Source organism: Erythrolamprus reginae, chromosome 1 (assembly GCF_031021105.1).
Source record: "Erythrolamprus reginae isolate rEryReg1 chromosome 1, rEryReg1.hap1, whole genome shotgun sequence".
NCBI classification, from domain to species: Eukaryota; Metazoa; Chordata; class Lepidosauria; order Squamata; family Dipsadidae; genus Erythrolamprus; species Erythrolamprus reginae.
The window spans coordinates 372,042,942-372,063,761 of record NC_091950.1 but is presented as its reverse complement, the minus strand read 5'-3'; the positions used below and the strand labels follow the sequence as shown (position 1 = coordinate 372,063,761).

Sequence of the window (20,820 nt, the reverse complement as noted above, 5' to 3'; positions counted from 1 at the left end):
ATTAATTTTGCCATGGGGCCACATGAGAAATTGGGATGGTTTTAGAGGGCTGGACTAATATAATTAATCGGTTCTATCCAATACTATAAAGACCCAGACCCTGGCCTGACCTAAACACCCAGACACACTCTACAGACCCTTAATTGTTTGCTTTTGCTGGCTGGGGAATTCTGGGAGTTGAAGTCCAAATATCTTCAAGTTGCCAAGGTTGGGAAACACTGCACTAGACAGAATGAGCAGCCAGGCTCTTAAGTAGGGCTTATTTTGGGGGATAGGGCTTATATTAGGAGCACAAAAACATGCAAGGTCTTATTTTCAGGATAAGTCTTATTTTCGGGAAAACAGAGTATTTAACTTCTTATATATGAGCATCATTTTCTTAACAGCCTAGTTATCATGGTTGTTCTATTTCCAGTTTTGGTGGTAAATATTTCTCTTTTCAGAGCAGTTTGTTCTCTTTGTCCTGCCCTTCAATTTCTTATGCAGCCCACATGTGAGAATTGTCTGTGGGGATAAGGTGTTGGTGGTGTAAAAAGAACAATATTTAATGTTTTGAAAACAGAAACTATATAGCTATCGTCAAATGCCGTCTAATACTAATGAAGCTGGGACATATAATGAATTCTCTTTCCTGAATGAGTAATATCCTGGTAGTTGTTTCCAAAATACAATTTCTCTTCAACAGGAATATTTAAAAACAATCTGTATAACACAAATACACTAGATAACTAAAGGACATAAGCTTTTGGGAATTAATAATTGCCACAGTCTCTGAAGCTACAGGCTTCTATTATATTTCAGGTGCAGTGAGAGGTTAGTCTAGCTACCTGGCTTTCAATATGTATAAGTTTGGTTCATCTTTTTTCTTTGTTTGTGACTTAGTATTTGACCAAAGGTAATCAATCCTTTCCTTTCAATCCCTTAGAGAAAGTGGACATTTCACTTTCCTTTCTTCTTCTTGGCAAGCTTTCCCCTCACCAATCTATTTTACAAATGGATATTATGACCTCTCCAGATTCCTAAGAGGTCAGTAAGGGGCGTACATAAGCACACTAGAGTGCCTTCCGTCCCCTGTCCTATAGTCTCTCCTATATCTTGTATTTCTTCTCTACTATATCCTCTATAACCTTCATTGTGGAAAGTGTTCGGAAACTTCAGATCGTGCAGAATGCAGCTGCGAGAGCTATCATGGGCTTTTCTAAATACACCCATGTCACACCAACACTCTGCAGTCTGCATTGGTTGCCGATCAATTTCCGGTAACAATTCAAAGTGTTGGTTATGACCTATAAAGCCCTTCATGGCACCGGACCAGAATATCTCCGGGACCGCCTTCTGCCGCACGAATCCCAGCGACCAGTTAGGTCCCACATAGTTGGCCTTCTCCGGGTCCCGTCAACTAAACAATGTCGTTTGGCGGGACCCAGGGGAAGAGCCTTCTCTGTGGCGGCCCTGACCCTTTGGAACCAACTCCCCCCAGATATCAGAGTTGCCCCCACCCTCCTAGCCTTTTGTAAGCTCCTTAAAACCCACCTCTGTCGTCAGGCATGGGGGAATTGATACTTTCCCTCCCCCTAGGCTTATAAAATTTATGTATGGTATGCTAGTATGTATGATTGGTTTCTAAATTGGGGTTTTAAATTAACTTAAATATTAGATTTGTTTACATTGTATTGTTGTTGCTGCGAGCCGCCCCGAGTCGGCGGAGAGGGGTGGCATACAAATCTGATTAATAAATAAATAAATAATCAATAAAATAAGTAAATAAAATTATAGGCAAATGGGCCTATAAAACTCTCTGGCTTAATTTTACCCGCATGTATCAGTAATATTTACGTCCTCCAAAATGATCCACACTGCAAAAGGAAACCTTGCAAAATTGTGTATTAAGGCTTTGTGACATTTGGCGCTATGCTATATGTGGAAGCTATAGTTAGTTGAAGAACAATCATAAAGCTCAGATTTTTGAGGAAAAGTAGCCGAGGATAGCCAGCCTACACCTGATGTTCCAGGCAGAGTCAAAATACAGATTGGATACAACTCCTATATATTGTTAGATGACAGGTAGTCCCGAGATGGGTGGCAAATAAAATTTATAAATAAATAAAACAAGAAAATAAAAAATATATAGTCCTAATCTGAATGCTGGGCCAAATGAGGTATAATAAAATACATTTTCTATTATGATTCTATATGAGTAGTTACTGTTTATTGAGATCTTTCCATTTTAAAAAATCATCTTTATTTGAGAAAAAGGTTTTGTTTCTTATTTTAGCATTTTGGATATTTAGTGAACGACATCCTTCTGTGTAACATGAAGAGGTTATCCTTCATGAAGAGATTATTTGATTCATCCTCTATGAATAAATCAAATTTCAAGCCTCCAGAAAAAAAAAGAAAATATAGTTGGCAGTACCAATTCAGATTACAGGAGAGAGATAACAATTTTCAATGTTTTCCCTTTGGATATATTCATTTAAAAAATATTAATAACATGACACGAAGAAACGTTTTAATACAGATCAGCCTCCACAGCACTATTTTTCAATTTGCAAGAATGAAATTCTCCCACTAAATACTCTGGATGATCTAGTGTAACATACTACAACTCTGCCATGTCTATATGTCTATCCCTATTTTAAGAATTTTAAAAATTCTACAGTAATTTTATAAATAAACAAGGCTGCTTACGTCTCCCAACAAAAATGAGATTATCATTTTACCTGTCGTCACAGTAAGTAAATTTCATGTCCATGCTATGACGGCTCAGGAAAGTCTTGCTGTCCAGGGGAATATCAGTATTGGAAGGATGTTGAATCGGCTCACACATCAGTATAAGGCAGGATAAGAGTGGCTCCTTAAAACCACACAGAGCATGAGGAGGGCAGGTATTGTAGACCTTAATTTGTCCCGTGCAGTGCAAAACCTGAAATGTAAAATTTGTTTGCATAGTTATGTTGTTATAATACAGAACAATGGTGAAAAAATAGGATTGAATTTTTCAGCCATTGTCACTAAAATTACCTTCCATGTGGCAGATTTGAGATTTACAGTTCTGCCCCTGTTAGTAACAGTGCATTTCATTCTCATGAAGAAGTCACGTTCCAGGGACATCTCTTTATTTTTCTTCCCACAACCTGGACCTAAGGAAAAATATATATAATATATTAGCTCTGGAAATATATATCAATTCACTTTCTGTCAGAATTTCCAAGGTTTAAATCTTTACTATGGATGTCATTTTATAAGGAGGATTGAAATTTTGCAAGATAAACCAGTTATTGCTTTATTAATAATCAGATTTTAATTAGCAGGCAGCCCAGGTTTGAGAAAATCATTTTTGTTATAAAGAAAATTACTTAGCTTCACTATTTTGTTACTGTAAATCTGCTACCTTTCTGAGTGATTATTAACTAAATCAAGTTACCATTTTCCCAGAACAGTCTTCTATTCTATTGATTATATTCTAAAGCAGTGGTCTTAACCTGGGGGTTGGGATCCCTTTAGGGATCAAACAACCATTTCACAGGGGTCGCCTAAGATCCTAAGAAAAAACAAATTTCCTATGGTGTTAGGAACTAAAGCTTCTATTTTGTTGCCTTGGAACATATTTTTACGATCCGACCAATCAGGAGTTTAGAGTAGGTGTGTCCCTCTAACCTTCCTGCCAATCAGCTAAAAGCTCTTTTGGGAGAATTGGCACTAGACTTATGGTTGGGGGTCATCACAACATGAGGAATTGTATTAAGGGATCGTGGCATTAGAAAGGTTGAGAACCACTGTTCTAAAGCCTTTATTATTCACAAGAATAAATAGTTTCTTGATCCTCTAGATCATTGTTTCTTAACCTGTATAGCTTTAAGATGTGTGAACTTTGACTCTCAGTGTTCCCCAGCCACTATAGGTAACTAGGGAATTATGGGAGCTGAAGGCCACACATCTTAAACTTGTCTAGGTTGAAAAACACTGATCTAGGTTCCCTCTAGATGGGTAGTGGATGTTATAATAAGCTCTCTTACTCAGAACTATTTCCTGCAGAAGGAACTAACAACTTTAATCAGGAAAAAAAACAAGAAGAGAAAAAAACATGTGACATCTTAAAAATTAACCCATTTAATATGGTATATAATTATATATGCAATGTTTCAATAGATATGGTTAAAACAAATAAAAATAAATAATATTCCACAAATGTATTATTGCCTATAAACCAGGGTAAAATTCAAAATTTTCCCCTACCAGTCCTGTGGCCCTGGCTTGGCGAGCGCGGCAGGGGAAGGATACTGCAAAATTCCGATTCCCTCCCCACTCCTGGGGCCAGACAGAGGTGGTATTTGCTGGTTCTCCAAACTACTCAAAATTTCTGCTACCAGTTCTCCAAAACCTGTCTAAATCTGCTGAATTTCACCCCTGCTATAAACTGATTTTATTATTTAATTGGGTTTGCTCTGTTAGATTTTAGCAAAATATCTCCCTTTCTATCCAATTTCCAACTTCCTAGTTTCTATGACCCAGATGCTGGTATTGTCTTCATATGCTAAGGAGATGTGGGAAAGGAAAAGGTCAATCTAGCTTCCCACCTCCCTCAATTTCTCCTAGAGATACAGTCAAGTAACATTTGAATAGGCACTAGATAATATATGGAGGAGCAGTTTCCTTCAGATCAAGAGCACCAGTCTTTTCTGACTAGTCTATGTGCAGACAGAATTAAAGAAAGGGATGGGTAGATTGCACTGACTTTGGCTCCCTACCTTACCATCAAAGGTCACAACTGGCATGAAAGCATCTTTCATCTATTATCCTTAATATGGGATAAAAGATAAGTTTGATAGATGGCTAGTCTGGTGGGTTTAATCTAGCATGTCCATGAGTATGTCTATCAAAATATACTCCAGACTTTGCACAAGTGTTTTCCATGGGTGAATCTAAGTGATAAACAGCTAATGAGGTATGGAAAATAGGAGTATTATGGTGGTGCTAAATCTATGCTCACTAGGAGCCCGAAAAACAGGTGATGATTGGTAGTGATGAAGTTGAGCAGTGGTGATTGGTAGGACTGCACAGCCCTTCTCCAGCACTGTCCATATGTATTGGATCTGAGCAACGATGGTTAGGAAGGGACACTGGATAACCCATATATCCTTACTGGATAGCCTATTCATTTTGGCTTTCAAAATGCTTTCAGAAAAATTATGAATAACACCTGACTGGTAATTGGGCTGGTGTACCATCACCAAGATATCTCTGTTGCTTCACAACACAGACAAACACACCTCTACACAATTTGGCTGCTATAATTCAGCATTCTTCTCAATACAGTCAACTGCTGTTTGAGTTGGTCCATCTTTCCAAGCCAGGTTCCCCAAACCAGAGATGAGCCCAGAAACCTGGTAGGTAAAGTGGACACATCCCAGTTTTAAAAGACTGGATTCTCCTGATACTCCTGTATTGACCTAGAGCAGATCTGGGCAAAATGCAGCCCGAGGGCTGGATGCGGCCCACCCACTGTCTGTGACTGGCCCGCAGAGGTCGGTCCAAGTTTTCTAGATAAGAACTGGGTGTTCAATATATAATATATAATTATATATATAATATATCATATACTGTATAATATATAATAATATAATATAATATCTAATTATAATTTATAATTATAATATAATTAACTTAGTTCTACCCAATAATATATAGTACTGGGTAGAACTGAGTTAATTATATTAGTCCGGCCCTCTAAAACCATCCCAATTTCTCATGCGGCCCTATGGCAAAATTAATTGCCCACCCCTGACCTAGAGGAAAGAACTAGGGGGATACAAGGATGAGAATACAAGGATGAGCCCACACCAATACAAAGTAACAATTAGGAGTCTCTGACTGAACCATCAACCAGGGATTGTTTGCCCATAAATAATATGTACATGTAATCATAGTTCCCTCTAAGCTGCGCAGTGCGCTATAGTGCAGAGGTTTTTACCTCTCAGCCCGGGGAATTTCAAATTTAGCGCGGAGGACCGACTATACTTTTCCGCTCACCCTGAAAAAAAATTAGAGGGAACACAATGCAACTTGGAAAACTCATCCTCAATGTTATAATAAATCCTCCAAGGGATCAAGTACATTAAAAAAATATTTACCATTTTTCAAGCTTAGATTTTCCCGAATTTCTTCATGATCACATGGGTGAGTGAAATCAAAAATGCTGTGGCCAGTCAATTCCACCTAGAAAAATGGGGGTGGGTGGTGAACAAACCAAGAATGGCATTTCTATCTTGTTGGCAGAATAAAATCAACTGAAAAAGGTGAATAAATTAAAAAATTGCAAAATGAATTTATTTGTACAATGAATGAAATAGACAGACAGACAGATGGGTGGATAAAAATTCCATCTATCCTCAAACATACAAAAACCACATGGGAGAATGTGATAAAATCAACATGATAAAGCTGGACAGACACGGGTAGAACATATTGCAGTAATCCACGTATGTAATGATAAAAGTATGACCAAGAAAAGGGATTCCCAGGATTGGAAACATTTATCACTGCATAAATCCAACTTCATATCATTTCTAGGCAGGCTTTAATAAACCAGGAGGGAGATGGTCCTAATAATTAGGTAAAAAGACTGATAGTTATGAGGAGCCTATCAATTTCCTTAGGAGTCACAGGATCAAAAACTTTGCAGGTAACTCCTACTGTTTCATCTGACTTGGAGAAATCAGTAAAGCCAGCAAGTTAAATCAACCACTTGAGATCGATTCAGCAGGAGCAGATGTGGGAGGAAACAGATGATAAGGGACCAAATTTTGGCAGAATTCCCAGTTTGAGGATGCATCAGAAACTTTGGAGCACTTGAGAATGGGGTTTCTTCTAGAAGCAAAGGCACAAAGTACCCATAACTGAATTATACAACAATCTGGTCCCAACTCCCATAGGATTCCCATTCCAGATGGTGATTAAAACTTTGAATGAACTCCGAGAAAAACTGGGACGTTCTGATCAAATAATACCTTCCTTCCTGCTGAAGCAAGGGGCAGCCCCAGTTAGCTAACAGGTAACCAGACAGTCATCTTATTCCTACAAAAGACTGATGCTAACATTCTCCAATTATGTTGTAATGTCCTGAGATAAAAAGCAGATCCAGCACAATATTAACACCATGCGTTGGGCTTTCAGTAACTTGGGTTAATCTATGGAAGTCATGGTAACCATGTGGACTCCTGTGTTAATGTCACATTAAGGAAATTTAAATCTCCCCAAATAATCAAACTTGAAGACTCCATGGACCTCTCAACCTCGGGCAATGAAGTTGCTGCATAGCAGGAAGTCCAGAAAGCAGCAACACATCCACCTAGACCCCAACTTCAATCCTGGGGATTCATATTCAGTTATCTGTGGTACAAACCATTCGAAAACCATTAGACCTTCCTGAATGACAACTTCCACCCCATTCCCTCTGCTCAGGTATTACAGCTAGTTGTAAACTTAAAATCCATCTGGGCATACCTCCGAGGGAGAAAACATACTTCTCTTCAAGCCCACCCTTGTCTCAGTTACATATGCCACATTGACTGCCTCACCCATGATAAGGTCATGAATAAGGAGCATTGCCACCACCAGCCTGGCTTTTAAAAGCATTGTCTGTAGACCAGGGTTGATCATTCTGTGAGCTGTGTTGTACAGACTTGACCTTATTAATAATACTTTCAAACTCACCCATATCTTTAGTTGAAAATCAAAAGATCAAAAGCAACATGAGAAAATATTATTTTACTAAAAGAGTAGTAGATCCTTGGAACAAACTTCCAGCAGACGTGGTTGGTAAATCCACAGTAACTGAATTTAAACATGCCTGGGATAAACATATATCCATTGTAAGATAAAATACAGGAAATAATATAAGGGCAGACTAGATGGACCATGAGGTCTTTTTCTGCCGTCAGTCTTCTATGTTTCTATGTTTCTAAATAAGTGTGAAATGAAAAAGATAAGAAGACAGAAGGAGGATGTATGGCTGAATCCTATCTGTACAAAATATCTCACACCCTCTGTCCAAACTTATGGTATGATTTATTGGGCAAATATATATGTGCAAATCTCCCTATTTCTCTACACTACACAGCTGCATACATAGAACCTTTATGGCTTTAGAACACCTTCTTGTGTTTCTAATCCTACATAAATGCATTGGTCATTTAATGGAACAATGCTGCAGAGACACCAGAACAGGTATCCTTTGTCTCTCAGGGATATATAGAAAATGTTTTGTTCAATCTTATTTTTTTAAAAAATCCTTTTGCCAAGAGCAGAATGTGAGAAGGAGCAGAGAGTTATATCCAGCTTGTATGAGAAACGAGTAGATAATACCCTTACCTGTGTCAAGCCCATATATTTGCTGATGTTTTCAGACAAAAAGATCATGTCTCCATCCTGTGTGATGACAGTGATAAATCCCTCTAAAGCTTTCAGGTACAAGTTATCGAGCTGCTGATCTGTCTCAATTTCTCTCTCATTGTGGGTGGAGACTGCAGGCATGGGTTGTGGGAAAGGGAGCCAAAAAGAAGTAAAATGGGAAAGATAGTAAGCAATTAACCATAACCTAATGAAAATCTCTATACGTAAGAAATACATAATTTAACCAGAAAGTAATAATACAATCATTTTAAAGTACAATGGTAAATTAAACAGTGGGATGTTGAATTAGCATTAAGTCCTATACAGGATGCTGGAATGTAGTGTATATTCAATTAAATATACATATAAGATAGGATACTAAAAATAGGATACTCTCTACCTATTGCATAGGAAGGAACATCACCAAACTAGCATTCAAAGGTATTTCTATAGAAATTACATGTGATAATTAATATACCCTAGTAGGATATAAATTTGGAAGTAATTCCTATAAAGTCATAGATAAATAAATCTCAATATACAATTACTTACTATTTTTCCAGGACTAAATAAACACAATTGTAGCATGTTTTAGTACCATACATTTAAACCAGATGTTAAACCATAGTAACCCCAACACAGAATCATTATAGAAAAGAAAAATAGGAGGTTCTAGACCTAGCCATCCATGACTTCCCATTTTTAGCTTGCCATTTCTACCTTTTTATTAGTTTATATACAAAAATACAAAAGCAAATAATAGAAAATGTAGGAGAGGAAAAAGGGAAGAGAAAAGTGTATAGAAGAAGTAAAATACATTGACTTCTGACTCCCTTTGGTGCAGTAGAATAAGTAACATCGAATCTCAACTTTTTACTTTTACATAATAGGATAAATTAGCCATTTCTATAACAGCAAATCTATGTAATCAGTAAACCCAAAATCAAAGTTTCATTTTTTTTCCACTTTAAGCACAAAGTTCAGAAGCGGTTTCCAAGTAGAAACTAAAGTAGTTGTGTTTTTTTCTTTTATCAAAGCAGTAAATTTAGCCTTCTCTGCTAACTCAATCAGCTTTTGCAACCATTCATCCATTATGGGGATTAAAGTGTCCTTCCATCTTTGTGCATAAAATAATCTTGCTGCCATCAACACATATAACATCAAAGTTCCATGCCCCCCCGTCTTTTTCCATTAAACCCAAGAGAAAAGTTTAAATTATTTTTTTCATTCCTTTTCTCATTTTGCCAACGATTATTTCTTTCTTTTCTTTTATATTTGTCTTTTATTTTTCTTCACTTTGGCTTTTCTTGTTGACACATAACTGCCAGCTATAGCAGAAAACATATTGATTCTATTTTAGCACACTCTAGAAATGCAGAGGAACAAGTATTATGAACTAAGAAGACTGAGTTAACAAATAATCACTAGTGATAAATTTAATAGGGGGCTTAAAGGTCACCACTGTTTTTTTTATCCTTAGCCCTATTTTCTTGTTTTGCAACATGGGGATGCCAACATGGGCATAACAGCAGGGTAGGTGTAAGAGCTATTGAGAATTATATTTTCACACAATTACCATTCACACAATATTATAATTATATAATATATTACAAATAAATATTCCTATATTTTGGTAAAATCAGAAAAAAATGCTAGCATCACTGGCCATTGAAAACTACTTTAATTGCTTCAAAATTAAGCAATCCAAGAATCATGAAATCATGATCTCCTCCTCCTCCTCTTCCTCCTCCTCTCCATCCCAAATCACATTTGAAATATAACTGAATCCCAGGATCAAAAATGCATATCATGTAAAGGGTCAATTCACAGAAGGTAAAGCTAAAGTTAGTTAGGATACCATCCTTCATCCTAGTTCCACCAAAGATAATGTTTATGTTTGTTGGGGACATTTGGGAAGGGTCAATCAAATTGGGAAAAAGTGCTGGACACTTACATAGATTTATGTATTCTCTTGATTAGACTTGGCTGCTCATTAATGACATTATCTAGTACAAGAAATACATTTCTATCTCAAGTAAATTACTTCCATTAAATGTTTGTGAAAGATGGATATTTAACAGAAATAACTTTAATAGATATAGATATATGTACTTTTTAAAAATACGCATATCTATGTTAAAAAGTTAAAAAGTTAAAAAGTGACAAATTGTTATGATTTCAGCAATTATCTCAGATTGGCCAGGAAATAGGGCTCGGTCAGTTTATGCATAATATATATTCTAACCATATTCATGACCTTTTGGTAGTACAGAAATATTACCCAGCAAAAGACTGGGTTATATTTTTTCAATTTGTTTTTAAAATGCCATGTGCAATTTTTCTCCTTTCAAACAAGAAAAATAAAATTTGAGATTTTTAAAAATAATATTGCAGATGAATATAGTCAAATATGTACCTATTTGGATTCTTAAAAAGATATTTTAATCAACAAAGGCCGTGGTTAAAAAGATAATATGACAAGAGAATTCATGGGAAAATTAGCCCAGGGAAGGTGGGCTTACACTAAGGTGATACTAAAAGTGCAACTGCAAACAGTTCCAATGAGGAAAAAATGGAGCACCAAGGAATTCAATGTGGTTTTGCTAGTGAAAATCTGATATCTGATATCAAAAACACAAAAAATGGATATTTTTAGGAAATATAAACAAGGATAGGTCATCAATGAAGTTCTAAAGTATGGTTCTGATGGTACCTTATAGCTGTAGTAATAGTGTTAAGGGGAAAAAACTCAAAATGTGATGAAGTTAAGAAGGTGGATGTTCAAAACAGCAAGTGCTTGGTTATTTTTTAAAAGAAAAGGAAAACAATCAATATACCAATTGCTTGGTAAAGATGCCAAAATTCAACTAGATAACAGAGGCAAGATTCTTGCCTCTATAGTGCTTGAAGATCATTTGGTTATCTCTTGCCATTTAGTCTCACTTACCTTCACTCAAAAGATTGTCACAAAGATTAAAATTGATCCTTTATATGTGTTAGAATGCCATGCAGGGATTGAAGGGAAGAGAAATTAATTATCTCAGTGCAATCACAATGGCCATTGAACCAAAGGCCAGGAAGTTAACTGGTTCACTGACATGGAATGGATGTTGCGGTGTATGGGGCTTCCTTCCCATTTAGTTACGGTAGTTAGTTCAGACTGAGAAAACACACCATCCAATGTCTCAGATAGTTAAAAAAAGAATTTAGTAGACAGAATTAATGGAGGAGGGAGCCATCAGTCCATGTTACCTCTAACAGTATGCAAAACCTCCATAGCAAAGGTTAATTATATACTGTGTGGGGAACAAAGTATAACATGTCATATGTGTAGGTGTGTGTATGTGTGTATGTATGTATGTATGTATGTATGTATTATCGCAGGGACCGCCTTCTGCTGCACGAATCCCAGCGACCAGTTAGGTCCCACAGAGTGGGCCTTCTCCGGGTCCCATCAACTAAACAATGTCATTTGGCGGGACCCAGGGGAAGAGCCTTCTCTGTGGCAGCCCTGGCCCTCTGGAACCAGCTCCCCCCTGAGATTAGAATTGCCCCCACCCTCCTTGCCTTTCGTAAGCTTCTTAAAACCCACCTCTGCCGCCAGGTATGGGGGAACTGAGATATTCTTTCCCCCTAGGCCTTTACAATTTTATGCATGGTATGTTTGTAAGTATGTTTGGTTTTAAAATAAGGTTTTTTTAGTTGTTTTAGTATTGGATTGTTACATGCTGTTTTTATTATTGTTGTTAGCCGCCCCGAGTCTGCAGAGGGGGGCGGCATACAAATCCAATAAATAAATAAATGTATGTATGTGTGTGTGTATGTATGTGTGTGTGTGTGTGTGTGTATGCATTTGGATGTTGGAGAGCCAAAAACAGATACTGCAGTCATTCATTGATCCATCCATCCTATTCGTAGATAAGTGAGTGAAAACATATAACTATGTGAGTGGTATATAAGTCTAAGTGCTATTGCTATAAACACAGCATACGTTCATGTGCCCTGCTGGACAGCTGCCTTTCCCTCTTTTCTTTGTCTTTTACTCTTTTCTCAGAGACCTTTCCCACCAAGGTAAAGGTAATTAGGGATGCAAAAGAACCTCTAGGCAGGAGGATGGAAGTGTCTTTTGGAATCGAGCTCCAGAGAACAGAAGTCAAAAGAGTGAATTTGATTCTCCTCTGTACCTGCCATATATGACAGATACTTTCCTCTGGCTGCTATTACAGCCAAGCCTATGAGAACAAAAAGGAAAGAAATGTGAAGACTTTGGGAAGCAGGAAAAATGACGAAATAGACTGAGAATTCGAAGCAGCTACTGGAACCATTGTCTTGAACCTCAATACACTTGAGCAGAGAAGGAAATGGTTTTGCTCACCCACCCATCTTGCTTGACTGTGGCTGCAAAATGAATATTGTCTTATGTTGTATTTAAATAATTTCCTAATGACATTTTGTAACAAGTGCCAAATATAGGCTCCTTTTCTGAGAAAGGTATTTTCTAAATTAAGATTTTTTGTTTGTTTGCTGTTTGCAGTCCTTTCTAGATAAGAACTGGGTGTTCAATATATAATATATAATCATATATATAATATATAATATATTGTATAATATATACAGTGATCCCTCGATTTTCGCGATCTCAATCTTCGCGAAACGCTATATCGCGATTTTTCCACCCGATGACGTCACTCCTTTCCTTTCTCATCTTTCTTTCTCTCTCTCTTTCTCTATCTTGCTTCTTCCTCTCTCACACTCTCTCCATCCCTCTCTCATCTCTTTCTTTCCTTCTCTCTCTTTCTCTATCTCTCCCCCTCTTGCTCTCGAGCGGCAAGCGAGCAGCCGGGCGGGCGGGTGAACGGGCAAGCAGCAAGCGGCAAGCAAGTGGCTGGGTGGGCGGGTGATGGGCAAGCGGCAAGCGAGCAGCCGGGTGGGTGGGTGAACGGGCAAGCGGCAAGCGAGCGGCTGGGTGGGCGGGTGACGGGCAAGCGGCAAGCGAGCAGCCAGGCGGGCGGGTGAATGGGCAAGCGGCAAGCGGCAAGCGAGCAGCCGGGCAGGCGGGTGACGGGCAAGCGGCAAGCGATCTTGGGGTTTCCCCTTTGCCTGGGCGGCGGGAAGACCCAGGGAAGGTTCCTTCAGCCGCCCAGCAGCTGATCTGCTCCGCAGCGCGGCAGCAGTGAGGAGCCGAAGATGGGGTTTCCCCTTTGCCTGGGCAACGGGGAAACCCCATCTTCGGCTCCTCGCTGCTGCCACGCTGCGGAGCAGATCAGCTGCTGGGCGGCCGAAGGAACCTTCCCTGGGTGCCGCCTGCCGCCCACGCAAACTCCACCACCTGCGCATGTGCGGCCATGAAAAAAAAGGGCGCGCATGCGCAGATGGTGTTTTTACTTCCGCAACCCTACATCGCGAAAAATCGATTATCGCGAGGGGTCTTGGAACGGAACCCTTGCGATACTCGAGGGATCACTGTAATAATATAATATAATATCTAATTATAATTTATAATTTATAATTATAATATAATTAACTTGCAGTGTTCTGAACAATGGAAAGTAGAAGTTGCAGGAAAACTCCAAGCTATGCCTATAGAAGTTGACACAGGGTGGAGTTGTATAACTGAGTATCATCAGAGCTGTGAATGTTAAAGAAAGTCAGGCCATTGATTCAGGCAGATATCCTTTTCAAAATTGCCAGTCAATCCACTTTTAAGACTGCCCATTCATTAGTGACTGAAAGGCTTGCAGATAGTTAAAACAATAGAAAGTAAAACACACATGTTGGGAAGAACAAATCAGATATATCACAGCTGGTAATCTGTGGGACCATTCAGAAAACTAACTCAGAGTCTGCTAGAACAGCCTCACCCTTAACTCTTTCCTGAAAGACAACAGGTTCAGGGCCATAAGAGCCTTTGGGGCACTGGGTATTGTATTATCCATAGTGAGTTCCAGTTTGGTGTAGTGATTAAGGCAGGGGTGTCAAAACTGGATTTCTTTGAGGGCTGTATCAATATTGAAGTTCTCTGCGGCCCAGCAAGAGTGGGGGAATAGCAAATAAAAATAAATAAAAATAAAACCCTGCTGGGCCAAAATAAGTGCCGGGAGGGGTTATTTTTTGCCTATACAGCCTCCTGCAGCACCTTACCAGCCAAAAGAGAGCACGGGGTGGATCGGGGGAGCTGCCATGTGCAGGCCTCATTTTTGGCCTGGATGGCCACCTGCAGCTCTTTTCTGCCAATCAAAACCTGGGCTGAGTGGCATTCAAATTCTAAATTAAATATCCTTTAATTTAATAAAGTAATCGAGTGGTCAAAGCATGCAACTCATTACCAGTCTCTGTAGTGTCATCTCCTAACCCCCAAAATTTTACCCCTAGATTGTCCACTGTTGACCTCTCCAGATTCCTAAGAGGTCAGTAAGGGGCGTGCATAAGTGCACCAGTGTGCCTTCCATCCCCTGTCCTAATGTCTCTAATGTTTCTTTTATTTTTACTAGTACCATGCATATGAATATTATTATAACTAATATTTCTTCTTATTTTTTCCTTCTTACTCGTATCATGTACATGAATATTATTACAGTGTTCCCTCGATTTTCGCGGGGGATGCATTCCGAGACCACCTGCGAAAGTCAAATTTCCGCAAAGTAGAGATGCGGAAGTAAATACACTATTTTTGGCTATGAACAGTATCACAAGCCTTCCCTTAACACTTTAAACCCCTAAATTACAATTTCCCATTCCCTTAACAACCATTTAGATTATTACTCACCATGTTTATTTATTAAAGTTTATTAAAAATATATTTATTAAAGGCGGATGAAAGTTTGGCAATGACATATGATGTCATCAGGTGGGAAAAACCATGGTATAGGGGAAAAAATTGTGAAGTATTTTTTAATTAATATTTTTGAAAAACTGTTGTATAGACTTTTCGCAAAGTTCGAACTTGTAAAAATTGAGGGAACATTGTATATCTTTATATACTGCAAATATGTACTTGACAAAACAAACAAACAAATAAATAAAATAATTAAATACAATAACTTTTTATTGCATTGTGTTAATTGTTCATTTTTACAGTACATTAAAGCATACAATAACGTAAGAATAAATAAGTCCATGGATCTATTGTAATGGACAGAATTTTTTGTTGTCATCACCCAGAGAACAAAAAAAATCTGAAGTGTATGTTTGTGTGACATAGCACTGCTAGTGTTGAAGATAATATTTGGGTAGGAATATACAAGGAATACACTTGACCTAATACTGGAAGGTTGTGCTATATTTGAAAATGAAAGCCTTGTTCACAAAGAAAATGATCAGTTATAGATATTATGTTAATAATGTTAATGTTAATAATCACTATCTAACAATTCCTTGTCTTCTTAATCTACTGTAATATTCAAAGAAGATATTCTTTCATGCTAAAAATAACCTTTGTAAACAAGTTTTGATTTATTCTTACTGTCAGGATGTACACGGTCCTAAAGGAGGAGAGCATGTTTCCACAGATGCTTCTTTCATTTCCTGTACTCCAACTTTTTAGAATGCAGCTAAGAGTTAATAATCAGAATCTCTGTCCAAAAGTAAATGATTCAAGTGAGATCCAAATTTGAAACTCAGATTTAGAAAAGTTGTCTACATTTATTTGTGTGCATATTATTTTATTTAAATGGCACCATGCTAAATATAAAGCTTTATCACGGATGATATCAATCTATCCTTCTTGACCGAAAAGTTCATTAAAATGCTGGAAATATGGGGAAGTAATGTAAAAATAATCAGAATGTTACAAGGAAAAATGTGTGTTAAGATCAAAGGTGCTTCCACAAACAATTTTTGCATGGCGCTCAAAATAGTTCCATTCCTTTGGGCCATTAAACTATGATCTATAGCCTCTTTCAGATATGAAGGCTGCTATGATGTTGAGTTAGTCCTATGCCTGGATCCTCCCAAGGAATTTCATCTTCCTTATCTCCAGGAGCAATAGAGAGATATTGGTGCAAGGACACACAACTGCTGGATAACAAAGACAAGGCTGATGGGAGGGTGAGAGAGTAACCATAATTCAGTGGTTAAAGCCAATTTGTTGTAGGATAATTTATGATATTTCATGATTTGTTCAAAGGACAATCTTTGGGGTTTTAGATTGTTAAGTTTTAGTTTTAAAATTGGATTTAAGATATTTTGTATTGTTCTTTTATATGCTGTAAACCGCCCCAAGTCCCCAGAGAGGGGCGGCATATAAATCCAGTAAGTGAGTAAGTAAGTAAGTGAGTGAGCGAGCGAGCAAGCAAGCAAGCAAGCAAGCAAGCAAGCAAGCAAGCAAGCAAGCAAGCAAGCAAGCAAGCAAGCAAGCAAACAAACAAACAAACAAACAAACAAACAAACAAACAACTAACTAACCAGTGGTGAAGCTCCCTTCTGACTTCCATAAAAACCTGAACGCCTCGCTTTGCCAGTTGGCTTGGAGCCTCAACAGAGAAATATCACCCTGGAGGTGGTTGATGGATTAAGAATCAGAATCAGAATAGAGCTGGAAGGGACTTTGGAAGAGATCCCTGGTGGTGCAGTGGTTGGAGTGCAGTACTGCAAGCTACTTCTGCTGATCACCGGCTGCCAGCAGTTTGGCAGATCAAATCTCAGGAGGCTCAAGGTTGACTCAGCCTTCCATCCTTCAAAGGTTGGTAAAATGAGGACTCAGATTGTTGGGGGCAATATGCTTACTCTCTACAAACCGCTTAGAGAGGGCTGTAAAGCACTGTGAAGCGGTGTATAAGTCTAAATACTGTTGCTATTGTCTTCTAGTCCAGCTCTCTGCTCAAGCAGGAGATTCTATACCATTTCAGACAAGAGGAAAACCCACTTCGCCCTTGTGCATCTTGCTCCCTCCCCCCATCTTTCATCTGCAATTTTACTGTTAATTGTAATTCTATTTTATTGTTTTAGAAGTATTTATTTATAGTTTACAGTTTTATAGTTTATATAATGGTGTTGCCTAAGAGTTGCCTTGAGGCAAGATGGGTGGATAATAATAATAATAATAATAATAATAATAATAATAATAATAATAATGTCCTTCTGTCTCCTTTACAAGTGGAACACTCAGAAAGGAGACAGAAGGACTAATACTGGCGGCACAAGAACAGGCCATTAGAACAAACGCTGTCAAAGCCAGAATTGAAAAATCAACAGACGATCCAAAGTGCAGACTCTTTAAAGAAACAGATGAAACAATCAATCACATACTCAGCTGCTGCAAAAAGATTGCACAGACTGACTACAAGCATAGACATGATGCTGTGGCACAGATGATCCACTGGAACCTGTGCCAGAACTACCATTTACCAGTGGCAAAGAACTGGTGGGATCATAAGCCCGAAAAAGTGGTCAAAAATGAGCAAGCAAAACTACTGTGGGACTTCCGACTTCAGAATGACCGAATTCTGAAGCATAACACACCAGACATTGTGATCGTGGAGAAAAATAAAATATGGATCGTCGACATCGCAATCCCAGGATACAGCAGCATTGAGGAGAAGCAGTTAGAGAAATTAGTGAAATACGAAGATCTAAAAATTGAGTTGCAATGACTCTGGCATAAGCCAGTGAAAGTGGTCCCAGTGGTACTTGGCACGCTGGGCACAGTACCAAAGTATCTCAGTGGACATTTGAAAACTATTGGAATTGACAAAATCTCCATCTGTCAATTGCAAAAGGCCGCTTTACTGGGATCGGCAAACATAATTTGCCGCTACATCACGCAGTCCTAGGTGCTTGGGAAGCGCCCGACTGGTGATGAAATACGAAATCCAGCATAGTGATCTCATTTGCTGTGTTGTACTGACATAATAATAATAATAATAATAATAATAATAATAATAATAATAATAATAATTTATTATATTTGCATGCCCCCCTCTCTCAAGACTAATGAATAAATAAAAATAAAAACTGTATGATGAAAACAACAGATTTTCCAAGGTGTTTTTCCTTTTTAGGATTTGCTGGGAAATTGGACAATATAGAACGGTACTTACTTTATACAGCATCTGATATTAAGTTTGCAAGTAATAGTTTGTGGAGTTTTTATACCTTGGTATAGATGCATGAAATACTGAGAAGAAAAAGAGGAAAGCAGACAAGAGAATATACAAACCTGGCCTCTCATTCTTTTGATCCACATTCTCATTCATCAACATACAACCTGAATTGTCATATAAACTCAATTATCGTTAGTCAGAATTAACCCACAGTTCATTTGTGGATTTACTGCCAAATATGTATTCTTGGTTTTACAGTGGTTAAGTAAATTTGTTCATTTATATAATTTAGAAAATCCTGTGCATTATCTTAGAAATACTGTATGCCAGTTGCTCCAATATCTGACAAGAATTTGTATGAATTAAAGTTATTAATTATAACAGGATCAGCTATAACCCATGGTAGCCTTTTGGCTCTGCTAAATAAAATTCAGACACCTTCCCTCCCAATTCACTTTTCGTGAATGACTTTCTTTCCGTTTCCTATTTTTCCCCATTACTTTTACCACAAATAGCCACAGGACAGAGGGAGTATCCTCCAGCTGCTGAGAGGGAGGGAGGGAGAGAGAGAGAGAGCAAGAGAGAGAGTGCACAAACGGGAGGCAAAAAGGAATGAATTTCAGCAAAATGGGTAGCATAGAAGTTTGATAAATAAATTAAAAAATGATGATCCTTCAGAAAAATGATCAATATAACCTTTGCTTCCTTAGCCTAAACTGAAGAGAAACATTCTCTGGGAATGTCTCTATTAGGGAGAGGCAATGTGGTGCCCACTGCCTCTATTGAGCTAGTCAATACCTCCCTTGAGGCCTAGGAAGTTCCCCACGCAACATGACTTCACTTATTTCCTTTGATGCTTTTAAGTTAAAAATATAAAAGGAAGGAAACATGCTGCAAAACAAAATACCATATTTATTTAAGAATGTCTCAAGGCTTTACATGGGACAATATACATTCTTAGAAAATAAAAATGGGAGAGTCAGCCATAAGAGATACACACACCTGCCCAGAAAAAAAATATAGACACCATCCTGCGAAATTTTCTTCTGTCTTAGACGATCTCAAGTTAATCATATGGTTTATTTGGGGCAATCTAAAATGTTGCATAGGGTTGATTATTTTTTTAAATGGAAGAATACTTCAGAAAATCTATGCTATAGTTTAAGATAGGCAAACTGGAAAATAATTCTGAGACTACAATTTAAACCACCCCGATATCATAAATAAAGCTTCATGAATGTTTCCATTAAGTCAACAGGAGTTCAGCTCAACTTGAAGACTATATATGGGTTTTCAGGTGTACTATTGCCTCTTACAGACCAGGGTTTGTAAACTCAAAGCCATAGGAACATGCACCTTATCTACTTTGATTTGCATTGTCCAAGGCTAAAATGTCAGAAGTCACTTGAATTTCATTTCATCTTATATATTTGCTTGGTTGAACAAATTCTGGAAATTTAACCGTTCATTAGACTTGCAGGGAAATTGGGTACTAAGTAGATCAGTCTTCTGGGATACATACTACCTGAATTGGTTCATGTCCTTCACAGGTATTTCTTCCCAAAAGAACAACTGAACAAAACTATTCAGTATTTTAACACATTAAAGTCTTTCCACCTGTGGGATTTTCTATCTTCATACATAAAAAAGAACAAACTCTTGTCCATTGATAGCTAAAGCAACAGACCAAAAGGCATGGCTGTTTAAAAGAAGAGATAATTACAATATAAACAAAAATACAGCAACATCAAATTGCAATATACCTTCTCAGTTTAAGTGTCCCATTGAGACACTTAATGTTGATGGTAAAACTCAAAGTGCTGGCAATTTCATCATGCATGAATTACATTTAACTATGTTTAAACCAGGGCAGCTGGATGAACAGAGGATACCTTCAAAGAAAGGGGTATCCTATAAAGTAGATCATGTAGCCTAATTTAATGCATCTATTGGATTTCTGGTAATTATTCCATTATTAAACGAGCTATACCCCTGTAAAGTATTTCAGGGAGGAATACCAGTCAAGCCAAGAATACCAAGAAGAAAATAGTAAAAATATTCTACAGCTATTGTTCAGTTAGCTTCCTGCAATAGTAATCTCAGCCAGGGCACCAGACCCCCAAGCTGAAGGTTTCCTTCCCAGCATTCTTGTTCAGCCGCCTACTGTGAAAAATCAAAGGGAAATGGGTTACTAAGTAAAGAAGGAACCAGAATAAAGCAAGGTTTAGTATACTGCACTCTTTTGAACTCAAAGACATGGGAATAACATTTCCTATTATGAAATGATACAAAAGATCACATCCAGACCTTTAGGTGACTTTAGCAAAGTTTATATTTTAGTCTGTATAGTATTCAGAAAAACAGGACTGCTGTATTGTTGTTGTCG

General features: G+C 37.9%; 1 protein-coding gene across 2 annotated transcripts in view; it reads right to left on the bottom strand.

The window, feature by feature from the left end:
- The window catches only part of EPAS1 (endothelial PAS domain protein 1), a 133,039-nt gene that overhangs the window by 38,420 nt on the left and 73,799 nt on the right, over positions 1–20,820 (bottom strand). For both annotated transcript variants that reach the window (XM_070734574.1, XM_070734573.1), the window contains exons 3-6: positions 8,374–8,525; positions 6,135–6,219; positions 3,025–3,143; positions 2,724–2,926 (exon numbers count right to left, since the gene is read on the bottom strand). In XM_070734574.1, the coding sequence (XP_070590675.1) occupies positions 2,724–2,926; positions 3,025–3,143; positions 6,135–6,219; positions 8,374–8,525 (559 nt within the window). The remainder of the gene's footprint in view (positions 1–2,723; positions 2,927–3,024; positions 3,144–6,134; positions 6,220–8,373; positions 8,526–20,820) is intronic.